At 34.6% G+C, this 13,346-nt stretch overlaps 1 protein-coding gene across 1 annotated transcript in view; it reads right to left on the bottom strand.

The window, feature by feature from the left end:
* The window catches only part of LOC128230886 (reversion-inducing cysteine-rich protein with Kazal motifs-like), a 78,547-nt gene that overhangs the window by 18,722 nt on the left and 46,479 nt on the right, over window positions 1-13,346 (bottom strand). The window contains exons 6-12 of the mRNA XM_052943316.1: window positions 12,849-12,933; window positions 12,236-12,439; window positions 11,737-11,867; window positions 2,864-2,998; window positions 2,014-2,116; window positions 514-690; window positions 17-113 (exon numbers count right to left, since the gene is read on the bottom strand). Coding sequence (XP_052799276.1) covers window positions 17-113; window positions 514-690; window positions 2,014-2,116; window positions 2,864-2,998; window positions 11,737-11,867; window positions 12,236-12,439; window positions 12,849-12,933 — 932 coding nt within the window. The remainder of the gene's footprint in view (window positions 1-16; window positions 114-513; window positions 691-2,013; window positions 2,117-2,863; window positions 2,999-11,736; window positions 11,868-12,235; window positions 12,440-12,848; window positions 12,934-13,346) is intronic.

Below are 13,346 nucleotides of genomic sequence, written 5' to 3'. Positions count from 1 at the left end.
TTTTTTTATTTATTACCTGCATATTTCGAGGGCCACAGGTTTTCGGAAGCATGGCTTGATCTGATATGTACACGCTATGGCTTTCCACATTTCTGGTTCACAAGTACGGATATCTGAAATACAAATGATTTCTTTTAAATTCTAATACAAAAATATCATAAAATCCTGGTAAAAAAAATTCCAGCCATACAAAAAAATAATTTGCCCACCCAAATGGAAAAAAAAATTGTCTCCACATCAAATGGAAATTATGGCCGATAATTGGAGAAAGAGCACCAATATGCTAACATTCAGCATGGTTAACTTCATATGAAAACTAAAATTTGCCACCTGCCCTCTTTTTTTTCAAATGAGTTTAGGCTGGTCTCAAATTTTAGCAATGAAACAATAACTATACATTCAAGAAAAATATGATATTTTTTCTAAACTGGTTCACCAATCACTATTACAATAAAACATCATTAAATTTCAAACAGCGTGTGCCTAATTTGATTCGCAAACTACCAAGCATACCTTTAACAGGGACATCAAAGTTTGGTAGTGATATCTGGCCCTCCTGCCACATCTGTATGTCCTTTCTCGCAGCTTCATCTGCATCACTATTACACGAGCGGAAGTGCTCTGTCGGTCGATTGTTAAGGTTTGTACAGAAGTTCAAACCGCTACAGCCTAACTGACATGGCTCTTCAACTGGGAAAAGAATATAATGAATTGAGATTATAATGATTATTGTAAATTCATGTAATTAGCAATTAAGCATTTTAATGCAAAATGATTATTACATGAAGATAATTACAGTCAAAACGTGTTGGCTCAATATTGCTTGGCACGATTTCCTCGTTGGCTCGAACTTGATGTTTAAGAACTGACTTTTTCTACTCTACGTTAGCATCCCCGCTTGGCTTGATATTTGCGAGGCTTGAAGTTATTTTGCTGGTCCCTGGGATATCAAGCCAACAGGTTTTGACTGTTTTAGTTAATTTTGATACCCTGTGACCTAATGGCAAATGTAGAGTCCTGTAGGCCAGTTTTGAAGCTGTGCACGAGCATCAAATAATATGGGTTTTTTGCAGCCAATCAATGGGCATAACAAGCTATGAGTTTTGCTCTGCACAACCATACTCATGCCACTGGCAAACATGTGTTAAAAGTTTCATGGAAATATCTTGAACAGTTTCTGATATATGGCCAAGGGTTTAAGTCTTTTTCACAAGGACAATGACATCCGCTATGACAATACCTCTTTGGTTGAAACACGGACAAGCTTATAAAAGTGTATGATGAACCCTCATTAAGTAGGCTTAACACCTTTGGTTCCATGATGGGTCAAGTGTCAATACATCTCATACTTGGACAGTAATAACTTGCAAACTTACTACGAGTCTTGAATATAGAGCATTGACTACGCTATATTGACTACCCTGTATTAAATTTGGAGTAATGACTACCCAATAATGACTATCCTGTATTAAATCCTGAGTACTGACTACTCTTAATTGAATCCATGGTTCTTACTTTCCAGTATTGACTACCCTGTATTGAATATACTACTGAGTACTGACTACCAAGAACTGACTATTCTGTTTTGAATCAGGAGTACTGACTTTCCAGTATTGACTACCATGTATTGAATATACTACTGAGTACTGACTACCGAGTACTGACTATTCTGTATTAAATCAGGAGTACTGACTTTCCAGTATTGACTACCATGTATTGAATATACTACTGAGTACTGACTACCGAGTACTGACTATTCTGTATTAAATCAGGAGTACTGACTTTCCAGTATTGACTACCCTATATTGATTATGATATACTACTGAGTACTGACTACTGAGTACTGACTAGCAAGTAACAATCATCTTTGAGGCAGTTAAACATGCTTTTCTCCATAATTAAAAAGATCTGGTGGACACAGTGGTGCTTAATCTAGGGCAGTTAGCACTTCCCAACTACAGTGTAGACTACCCAGGACTACCAAATACTGACTACTGACTACCAAGTACCTACCATCTTTGAGGCAGCTGAGCATGTTAGTCTCCATGACAGGAGAGGTCTGGTAGACGCAGTGCTGCTCAAACTTGCGAATGGTGCCCCACTTCCAGCCATGAGTCTGTAAATACAACATGTATGTGTACCATATCATAGCCATATAAAAGTTTCCTTTGCTTGAATCCGAAATATTTATGTGTTATCAATTTCATATTAATATCTTAATGGCTTTCAATTGAACATGGCAAACACTAGGGGGGTGGCGGGAATACATAAGAGAATGAAAGTGCCGATGGTAAAGCTTAAACTCAGGAACACTGAGCATGCACCCTTCCTTAACAAACAAAGAGCCGATTTTTCAGAACTTTGTTAAAGTAAACAATGTGATTAACAACATTGTTGTTTACTTTTAAACATTCTTGATCATGCTGACTTTGTTAAACATAAGCAAGTACGGCTGTAAAGTTTATCTCAAATCTTGTTACAAATACAGCAGATCACAAGTGTATCCAGAGCAGTAACGATCTGAATGTTAACAAAGATAACATTAACAACATTGTTAACTTTTACAAATTTCTAAACAATCCGCCATAGAAAGAATCACATTTATCAAACATTGATTTCTGACATAGGGTGCAAATTATTTAATCAATCCAAATTTCTTAGACTCTAGCACATATACCTTAACACAGACAGAATCACATCTACTATACGCTGCTTTTTTACATAAGGTGGAGATTATTCACATCCTAATTTTTTAGAATCTAGCACAAACCTTAACACAGAGGGAATCGCATCTACCATACGTGGCTTTCTGACATGAGGTGGAGATTATTCAAATCCTAATTTCTTAGGATCTAGCACAAACCTTAACGCAGAGTGATCCACATCTTTCCGATTTGGCCTTCTGACAACAGTGTAGTTTGGCTGTGTCGATTCCCGCCGGGTCCTGGGCCTGGTTGTTTCCATCGTCATACTTCAGGAAACACGTGTACAGAGGGTCCTGAAAGAATAAATACAAATATGTTAATGGATTCCATGTGGTTATGTGTTATATTGTCATTGACATTACACTGCACAGAGTCTGCCTGACAACACCAAAGCTGACGCAAAGACATCTCAGCTTCAGATGTATATACACATTGACATTCTTCTTAAAACAAGAGCTGTCACTGGAAAGTGACTAACTCCCCTGATTTGGCCTTGTCAGAGTGATATCTAATTGACCTTTAAATGTGACCTTGATCTTTCGAGGAGAAAGCTGGAGCAATGATTACGAACAGTCTCAAGTCTGAGTGCAGGCTCAAGTTGCAAAACTGCAAATTTTCATTGATATTTTCTTTCTAGTTGAGTTTTGATGAATTTTATAAGTATTTAAATTTGTACAATTATTCACATTTATTATTGTAAAATGAATGGAATAAAGATGATTCTTTGTAATTTAATTAAAGTGCTTTTCTGAATCTTGGCCTAGACTAATAGACTTGAGGCTGTTCAAAATCTTGGCCTCAGGTGTCCAGCTCATTACACGTCAAATTCCCATACTGATGCACATTTATGAAGAGTTTGAGCAAAATTTAAATAAAATTGAGTTATTTACAGCTGAGACACGACAATTACGGACAGACAGTCACATCAAGATGGACAGACAGTAGGACAGTGAAACTACTATATGCCTCTATTTTGTAGGCATAAAAACTGCAACTGCTGTCTGCTTAGCGCACTCACTTCTCACCAAGGCGACCCAGGTTTGATTCCAAGCCTGTGAGTTTGTAAGTGGTCACCAAGCCAGACAAGTGTGTTTTCCCTGGTTCTCCGGTTTCCCCCACAATACCAGACCACACTTTTGTGCAACATCATGCCAATGAGAGTGACGAAGCATAAGTTAACTTAACTTTTTAACAATCGTTGCAAAAAAATAAAGTTTAAACTAAAAAGAGCCAGCTAAAATTGGCTTTCAAGTTTCAAATATTAAGAACAACCCTAATCTTTGCGCTATGTCAATTCTGCCTGCATCTGAATTCATAAACTGTTCATTTTATTGAAACTTATATCTCAAGCATCAAGATTATATCTGAAATATGTACATAAAATTTCCAAAAACATTTAATAATGAAGTAAAATGTTGGAACGCATGGCTATAAAATGTTCTCACATTTCTAATGATTGACAGAAATGGTTATAAATAAAGTGAAATGGTTTGCATGTGTAGAAACTAGACGTTATTTGCCTTTACACAAGGGTAAAACTATCAATTAGTTTTCATTATTTCTGGATAATTAAGCAAAAAAAAATTTTTTTTCTGATTCTATTAATATCAGCGTCATTAAAACTGTCAGAAGTAGAGCGATCTGTAACGGCTTCATTAAAGCTGCACTCTCACAGATTGACAGTTTTGACATTTTTTTAGTTTTTGTGTCAGAATCAGCTGATGTTGGTATCAATGCCTTCAATTCAGTCATATAATATAACAAACAATTATTAAGAACATATCTAAATTGTTTGGAAAACAGCCGAAAAACTCATTTTTCCTAAAACGTTAGTAATGCTTTTAGCCATAAAATATTAATTTTCGACGTAAATATGAAAAACTGCAATCTGATCGTTTATCAGCAATCTTGAATCACTGGTTTCCAGATATTTACGTAAAAATTGGCTCATTCCAAGCCAAAAAATAAAAAATGTTGTCAAACGGTCTATATATGGGAGTGCAAATGAAAGCTAGAATTATTTTGTAATTTTAAACAATCTAACTTTGTCTCAACGAAAAAAAAATCTTGGGTGGTCCATTCATTTAATACCTTCATAATGCCTACAAAATATTTAGCGTGTTTCACGCCAGAAAAAAGAGGGTTGTTCTCTATGATTTTTTATGTCTCCCTCATCTTTTTCAGTAAAATGGCCATAATATTTCAAAACAACGTTTTTTTTATTGCAAACTTAATAAACGACACTGTCATAGAAACGAAATTGGCCAAAAAAAAAACTCTTTCAAAAACCAGACAGTTTACTATTTTTACAGTACCTGTATGATGTACTTTAAACAGTATTTCTGAATATTAAATCTTCTTTATGATCATTGAATAGATTCAAAATTCAATAAAGATTATCCACAAATTGGAATTTGACATTAAAAAAATTAAAGTGCTCCTTTTTTTAATTTGATTATCTTTTATACTGTTGATATCCCTAATTACACGAGGAGTTTATTTGCACTAATATTTGCCTTTTAATCATGCTACAAGTGCTAAATCAGTAACTGAAGTTTTAGAACTAGAATTCCATGAATGAAATATGTTGTCTACTGCGAGCCCCATCTTTTCAATTGTGAATTTGATCAAATTCTGACAAATCAAGTGCCAAAACTGTGCAGTTTAATGAGAGCAATCTGGCAGTTGATCAAACCCACTTTAAAGATAATTTAAATACATCCTAACCAAGTTTGGTAAAGATTGGATAACAAAATGCTAAATAAGTTAAAGAGTGGAAACAAATTAAGTGTGATGGTGCATACAACGACATCATACAGATGATGATGCCGTTGTCAGACAACATGATACCGATAGAACTGCTGTGCTACACAGAGGACATGAAAACCTTTAGTTTATACAGATGTGATTCTTATTATCAAATCTTCACAAACACTAAATTTAATGAAATTGGTCAAAACCACAGGCGCTAGTCACATAATCAAATATTTTACAAAATCGGCCTATATATGTATTTTTAGATCTTTATATCTTATTATAGTATATAGCCGTTTTAGAACATTAAAAAAAGTGTGTGTCAAGTACCTGTGGTCAAAACAATTAGATAGCGAAAATTAAGGAGTTCCAAATTAAGGACCTCACAAACTAAAACATTCAACAGCCATTACATCTGAGATTTTCCAGAAAGAAGACATCCAGCCATTATAAGCCTCTTATCAAAATTACCAACAAATTTAGATTATAAATTTCAAATACATGATCAAAATCATTTCAAATTCTGTCCATATTTCATCACAATCATGTTAATCAGACAGGCAAATGTCTGTGCTTGATTCAGTGCCTCAACTTAACTGATTCAGATTTTATTATGCAACCATCAATTCTTATCAAACTAATCTATCTTAGAAAGATGGGCCTATCTATATCATCAATCTATTAATTAATCACAAGGAGTAGGAGATAAGCTTATCTTGCTAAATTTTATGCATCCAGATATTCAAATTTAATCTCTTTCGCCAAGTTTCCATCCTACTGGTGGGTGTATCACACACGACATAATGTGTTTCAGTAAAAATAAATGATTTTCTAATTGAGTATCAATAATGTGAATTCAAGTAAATGACGCAAACATCTTTTATGTCTTTTGTCATGATACTGTAAATGTGGGTCCACATTTTGCGACCTTATGTTTTTATAAGCAGGACAAGCGAAGCCTGATTTCTGGATGGGTATGGTTTTAATTTTTCCTTTAAAGTATAAAGTTTGATATTAATTTTGTATATATTATGTATTTTAGTTTTCTATCACTTTTAACCCTGACAATTTATTAATAACTTTAATATGAAGTTGATATTTAATTTGATTTTCAACTCAAACATCTTTCTCATGATAATTGGACTAAATGAAAATTTCTACTTAAAAATAATATGTATTTTTATATTGATTGATTGGAACCAAGTTCTCAGTTTCTAAAAGACCGATACTGATGATGTTAAGTGATATCCATTGTTTAGTATTCAACCTTCTCTTAGAAAATAAAAGTCAGTATTATTTATATTTTATTTGTTCATTAATATCATAAAAAAAATTAAGAACAAACCGTGAAGTTAAAACTTAAATTCACTCTTGAAAACTGTCAAGAATAAAAATTAATTGTCTACTGAAATTACACACTTATATCCCCCCTAATTTGTCCAAGTGAACTTGTTAATGTCTATATGGGAGAATATATTTATATGCATACAATACACACTTTTAACTTCAAATTAGCAAAATTGTTATTGGATTTTAACTACAAACATCATATACTGGTTAAATTGTATTTCAGAGTGCCAAAATTGTATGAATTGTATTTTAAAGTGCCAACACTGTATGAATTGTATGTTTAGTGCCAAAACTGTATGAATTGTATTTAGAGTGCCAAAACTGTTTGAATTGTATAATGAATGTATGTAGAATGCCCAGATGCGTGAATTGTATTTAGAGTGCCAAAAATGTACAAATTGTATTTTAGAGTGCCAACACTGTATGAATTGTATGTATAGTGCCAAAACTGTATGGATTGTAAGTAGAGTGCCAAAACTGTATGAATTGTATTTAGAGTGCCAACACTGTTTGAATTGTATTTAGAGTGTTGAAAGTGTTTCAATTGTATTTAGAATGTCAAAGATGAATGAATGTATGTAGAATGCCCAGATGCGTGAATTGTATTTAGTGTGCAAAAAATGTATGAATTGTATGTAGAGGGCCAAAAATGAATAAATGTTTGTAGTGTGCCAAATATGGGCCTGTGCCAGACATGTATAACTGGATTATTTTTTAAGCCCAGAAGAGATAATAACATCATCGGGCTCTGGGCCTGTGGTATTTCCTGCAAACTGCTAATGATATTATAGGCATGAAGTCTGTATGCAGCTGATTAACAGTCACAATAGGTGGGTGGGGGGTGGGGGCAGGTTTTTCATGAAACTGAACAGTATGGTGTCAAATTCTGAGAGACCGGATGCTGCTGACACCAGGCAGCCAACATTTTTCTACATCTGGATATCGTTGTTTTATATACAAGTTTGCTTGTACTTTTTATTAACAGAAAATGTTGCACAATTCTGTAAAACTTCAAAACTTGAGATATTATTTCAGTTTTATTGTCCATTCCATGTTCATTCATTTTAATCGAACCACTGATGTACCGGTAGTTTCGAAGGGATGTTTTTGATTGGTAGAAATTTGTAGGAAAACACTGAAAATTTAGAACAATATAACCAAACGAAGATATATATTTAGCCATAAGCAAAGATTGCATGGCATTTGTACAAACATCTACTAATTGCAGCTATTTTTCCAACTGATTTGTTAAATACATGCATATCCAAAAGCATCCCAATGGATATCATAGCCTTTTTTCTCACGTTTGGCTTAGCCATGATGTACATGGCATTTGACTTTTGTAGGTTTTTCCGGTATTTCTCATGCCATGTTGCCATTTTTTGCATGCCTGTGTGCTAACAAGCTGTCAGTCAGAGCTTCAACTACGGCATTGTTCCTAGATAGAAACCAGTTTTCCGCCCATATTACATACCCCTGTCGGCTAAACCGGTTCTAAAGCAATCACAGCACAATCAAGAATGCCCCCTTCTGGGAGAAAAAAAAAATCAAGCACAGTTCACAGAATTGTCTGTCAGTCACTCTCTGGCAGGAGATTCAGACAGCTAGTTTAGCTCATTATCTGGAAATTAATCAATTTACCCTTACCTGTCAGGTTTAATTAACACAGTCATGAATATGGGTCTAACTTGCACCATCAGGGCTTAGGATGCCTAGCACCCAGTGGCTTACAAGAAATTAGCTCTGGCTTTGTCTGTTGTTTCAGATTTCAGTTTTTGACTTAGGCAATTTATTTTTTTCTGTTCAAAATCAGCTGTGTATCCTTCGCAATCGTTATCTTGATTGGCAGACTTTACTTATGTTGGATGCAAAAACGATATATATTGATGAATATAACGTTGGAAGCAAAAAAGTGTTATTTTTGAGTTATTACGTTGGTGCAAAAACGTTCTATTGAAGAATATTTTAATGTGCAAATTGATGTTCCTTTGTGAATATTCTTGTTTTTGCCTTCCTAAATTAATTGCACTACTAAATTAATTATGCAATTCATAAAATGAGTCATTATGAACAAATGATCATTTACTTTAAAAGTCACTAATGCCATATGGTTTCAATGATTTTGTTACAAAATTATGAAGCATTGTTCATGCGTACAGAAAAAGCTTATGCAACATAACGATTTTCTCTATATAAAACCAGTCAATTTTTGTCTGACGAACTAATATAAAATTTGATTTTGTTTATAAACAATGAGATTAAAACACATAAAACTAACATGTGGAAATGAAGATTTCTTCAAGAAAGGGGTTGAATTCAGCGCATCAAGATCGTTGGCATGTGTTTATATTCAGTTTGAATTGTTTATAATAAAATATACACTGGCATCCGAGTTCAGCTCAGGTGCTGAGGGTTTTTTCCTGAAAATTCCACGATAACTTTTTTAACTGTGCTTTAATACCATGAAATACTATTTTTTTTTTTAAAGCTGAATTGTGATTTTTAACCTGAGTACAAATAAGTAACCACTGTGATCGAAGATAAATAGAAACTAACTTTAAGCAAAAACAATATTCAGCACATTAATTTGGAAAAAAAATAGCAGGAGACAATATTTTTTAATATTCTTAAACACAATTTAAAGAGTTCCGTATTAGTGTGAATAATACAGTTAAAGAAAGAATGCCGACTTTCAGCAAAAATAATATTCAGCTCATTAATTTGGAGAAAGAGCAGGAGATGATAAACTAAGGTGTTTTTAAGGGCCTGCATTAGTTTGGATAGAATGTTTTATTTTTTTTTTTGTAAGGGATTTTAATAAAATAAGCAATCTGTTTAGCTTACTGCATACATTTGAATTATGAGATCATTTCCTAAAGCGAAAGTACCTGAATCGGGAAATTGGAAAAGAGCTAATCAGATTCCTGTCACATGACTGTTCTATTTCGGTGAATTTTCAATCCAAGCTTAAACACCACGACGACAACACTTCTACAACTTGCGTAACTTGATACAATTTTCTATCTGTACCTAAAGCATATACATTTTTTGTTAAGATCATAACAGTCCAATGTGATATGCATAAAAATGAAAAACCTTTTTTTGCATCAACCTATAAAGTGAGGCTTTAAGCCACTGTTGTCTGCACCCATATTTCATACTTGCACACTAATGGCTTTTGGTAATGAGAATATGCACCTGCTTACCATCAACTCATGACAGGAAACAATATACAACATTCCCCCCCCCCCCCCCTCGCCATGACCATATGCCTACACTTCCAGATAATATTCCTAGACAATAATCACAAAATATGTTTTATATGATTGCGCTACCACAAGCTTTTTGTTACCTTTGTTAAAAGCCTGACACTGTTATATGTTTATTGTTTATACATAACTAATTAAACAAATTTTAATTCCATGGGAGCGAAAGCGACTGTGTAGTTTATTGTTGAAACTCTGGTTAAGTATCTAATTAAGATTTACGTCACAATCAAAAAAAAATATTGACTGCATCATGTAGTGTATTAAACAGAAATGAGTGCACGAAAAATGCTTCACTCTGATTGGTCTGTTTTGTAGCAATAAACTGAGTATTTTTTTAGATGTTTCGAACTTGAACCATGGATTTTTCTGACCATTTTTGGAGGATAATGAAAATAATAATTAACCCATTAAGAATTTTGGAAGTTTTCTAGATGCAAATTTCAGTCTATTATCATGTACCATATAAAACATTAAATCATTTAAGTTTAATTAAAATTATGTTTAATGATGTACCAAATTATTTTTTTTTTCATTTTGAAAACCTAAATAACTAACAGACAGGTCATTAGAAAATAATGGATTTTGGCAAAAGAATTCGGAATTTATTGCAAAATACCTGCTTCAACTATATCTATCATGTGGCTTCATTTCATTTTATTATCACAAAATCCGCCAAAAGACATAAAACCGTCTTGATTCAATGCTCATTATCTGTTAAACCGGTTTCAAGAATAGGCATCTGTGGAGAAGACCAGGCTAAGACAATGGATATAAGCTCTTTTAATGTTTTTAATGATATAACATTTACCACCTAAAACTTTCTGTAGTTTATATTTGTCTGAAAATTACATTTCTGGTGCACAATTTGTTTGTATCCAAGCAACAGCTGAAAAATCAAGCAATCAGTTTTTTTGCATATAATTTTGCTCTTCTAATGCAGGAATGCAACTTAGGGCAATCACCTGCATTTTTGGGTTAACCTACAATAATTAATCTAAATCAATGAAACTAAGTGAAACTAGAGCTGTCACAAGAGTGACGAATACCCCCAAATGCCGCCTGGACACAGGAATGGCAAACCATTCCTTTGAAAAGAGGCCATAACTCCAAGGTTACTGCCAAAAAATGTTCAAATCTGTCAAGCCTTTCATGAATTATCGTCCGGAAACCGTTTTTCTATTTTTAGTAACAGTGACCTTGACCTTGGCCCCACCAGCCCCAATATCGAACTTGACCTGTATCTCTGATGTTACACCTGTGTACCAAAAAATTTTCAAATCTGTCTAGCCTTTCATGAGTTATCGTCCGGAAACCATGAAAACCGACAGACTGACCGACCGATAGACCGACCGACCGACCGACCGACCGACAAGCTCACTCCTATGCTTCGTTTGTGGGGGTATAACTATGATAATTAACTTAGATTAGGCACTTAACATTTCACCCATTTTGTTATTTCTGAAATAATCAAGGACTTATGGCTTAGACATTTACAGGGTGAAGGACCTTAGCCTGCCTCTGCCCTATTATTTCATACTCATTATTTTCATATTTGGCAACAGTCTTGTTTCACTGTTCTAATGGATGTAAGGCAAGTGTGAATAGACAAAAGACTGTCTAAGCTGACAATGAAAGTAAAAAACCCTCAATCGACTTACCACCAGGTCAACTGTTCCGCACGTCTCGATCATTCGATTCATTTTCGCATCTTGATTATCATCACTTTGCAGAGCGGCTTTACAAACTGTACGGCAGGCATCGTCTGTAGACAAGTCACAGCAATGGATCGCTGAAATGTCACATTAGATACCTGAATATCACGATGATGGATACCGAAATATCACAATAATAAATAGCTGTAATATTGCAACAATTGATACTTTCATATCACAATAATAAACATGCTTTCTTGCGCCCTGTATATATCCCATATCAGGTCACCTACAAACCCCGTTAACGTATATATCATGGTGACAACCATGTCACATTGGTCAACATATGGGAAATGTTTCATTTATTTATTGCAATCAGAAAAAAGACACCATTTTGGTGACCCAATATGGAAAAATATGGGGTCATCATGTGACCAGTCCTGGACCAATGGCATTGAGTCATTCATTTTGGAGGCGTGATATAAACATATGCAGCTGAACTCACTCTCTAGGCTACTACTCTGTCTAGTGGTGCGTGTCTGCTTGTGCACACATCTATCGACCTCATGATTCCGCCCAGTGCAATGGTGTCGAAGCTGGCGTTTTGCGTCAGAAGAGGCTATCGTGTTTGTTAGGTACATGTTCCAACACGTTGCCTTGCAGAGTAGCCCATCCTGTGATGTAGCCTTGCCACAGCATTTCTCTCCCGCTGAAACATCAAAACTTGCATATTATAAGCAATATCACAAGAAACATGTTCTTTGTCTTTTCATTCTCTTCAGCTAAAAATCTGCTAGGCAGTATGATGTATGCATTGTTTTTTTGTCCTGCACTTGTTATTGAATATCACAATGTGCTGTATGTTCAGAACTTTGTTCAATTAACAATGTGATAAACGATATCGTTGTTAACTTTTAAACATGAATTGTATGATGGTGTGCTCCCACAGGTACACCTTCAAAACAGGTACAACTGAACGAGTTTTCACATATCTTGTACTATAGAAGTACTGCGCAGATCAGAGCTGTAAAGATTTTGAAGTTAACAATGATGACGTTAACAACATTGTTAACTTTAACAAAGTTCTGAACAGTCGGCCCAATGTCTCTTAAAAATACCTTTTTGTCTTTCGATGCAGTCGAACAGTCTCGTGTCCTCTGTACTCTGACTACAGTGCTGTTCTATGTCGTCCATTGACTTGGCCTGAAACCACAAACAATAAGGAAATGAATATAATAAGTCATATAACCATGTTGCCTTTATCAAGGTTTTACCCTTTTACCCCACAGGGGTGGCGGTGGGGGGGGGGGGGTCAAATTTTGTTCTTTTTTGAAGGGGAGGGGGGCGCATGTAGTGGATTTTAAACAACAGGTGATTTTGACAAGCCTGGTGCAACCACAATGTGAGAATTAGTATTTTTTATCAGGTTTTTTATTAAAGGATTATCAAGGCCTGAAAAATCCCTAGAAATTATGGTCGATGAGATAAAACATTGATAGGTGCATGAATACAGGGATATATTTAACACTTAGTCTTACTGTTCATCGCAATAAATAATATTGTGCCTCACTGTTCAAGTTCAATTTGTTACTGTCTCATTTTATTTTTTATTATTA

The sequence above is a fragment of the Mya arenaria genome, chromosome 1 (assembly GCF_026914265.1).
Source record: "Mya arenaria isolate MELC-2E11 chromosome 1, ASM2691426v1".
Taxonomy (NCBI): domain Eukaryota; kingdom Metazoa; phylum Mollusca; class Bivalvia; order Myida; family Myidae; genus Mya; species Mya arenaria.
The sequence above is the reverse complement of the archived record's forward strand: the minus strand, read 5'-3'. Positions and strand labels throughout refer to the sequence as shown.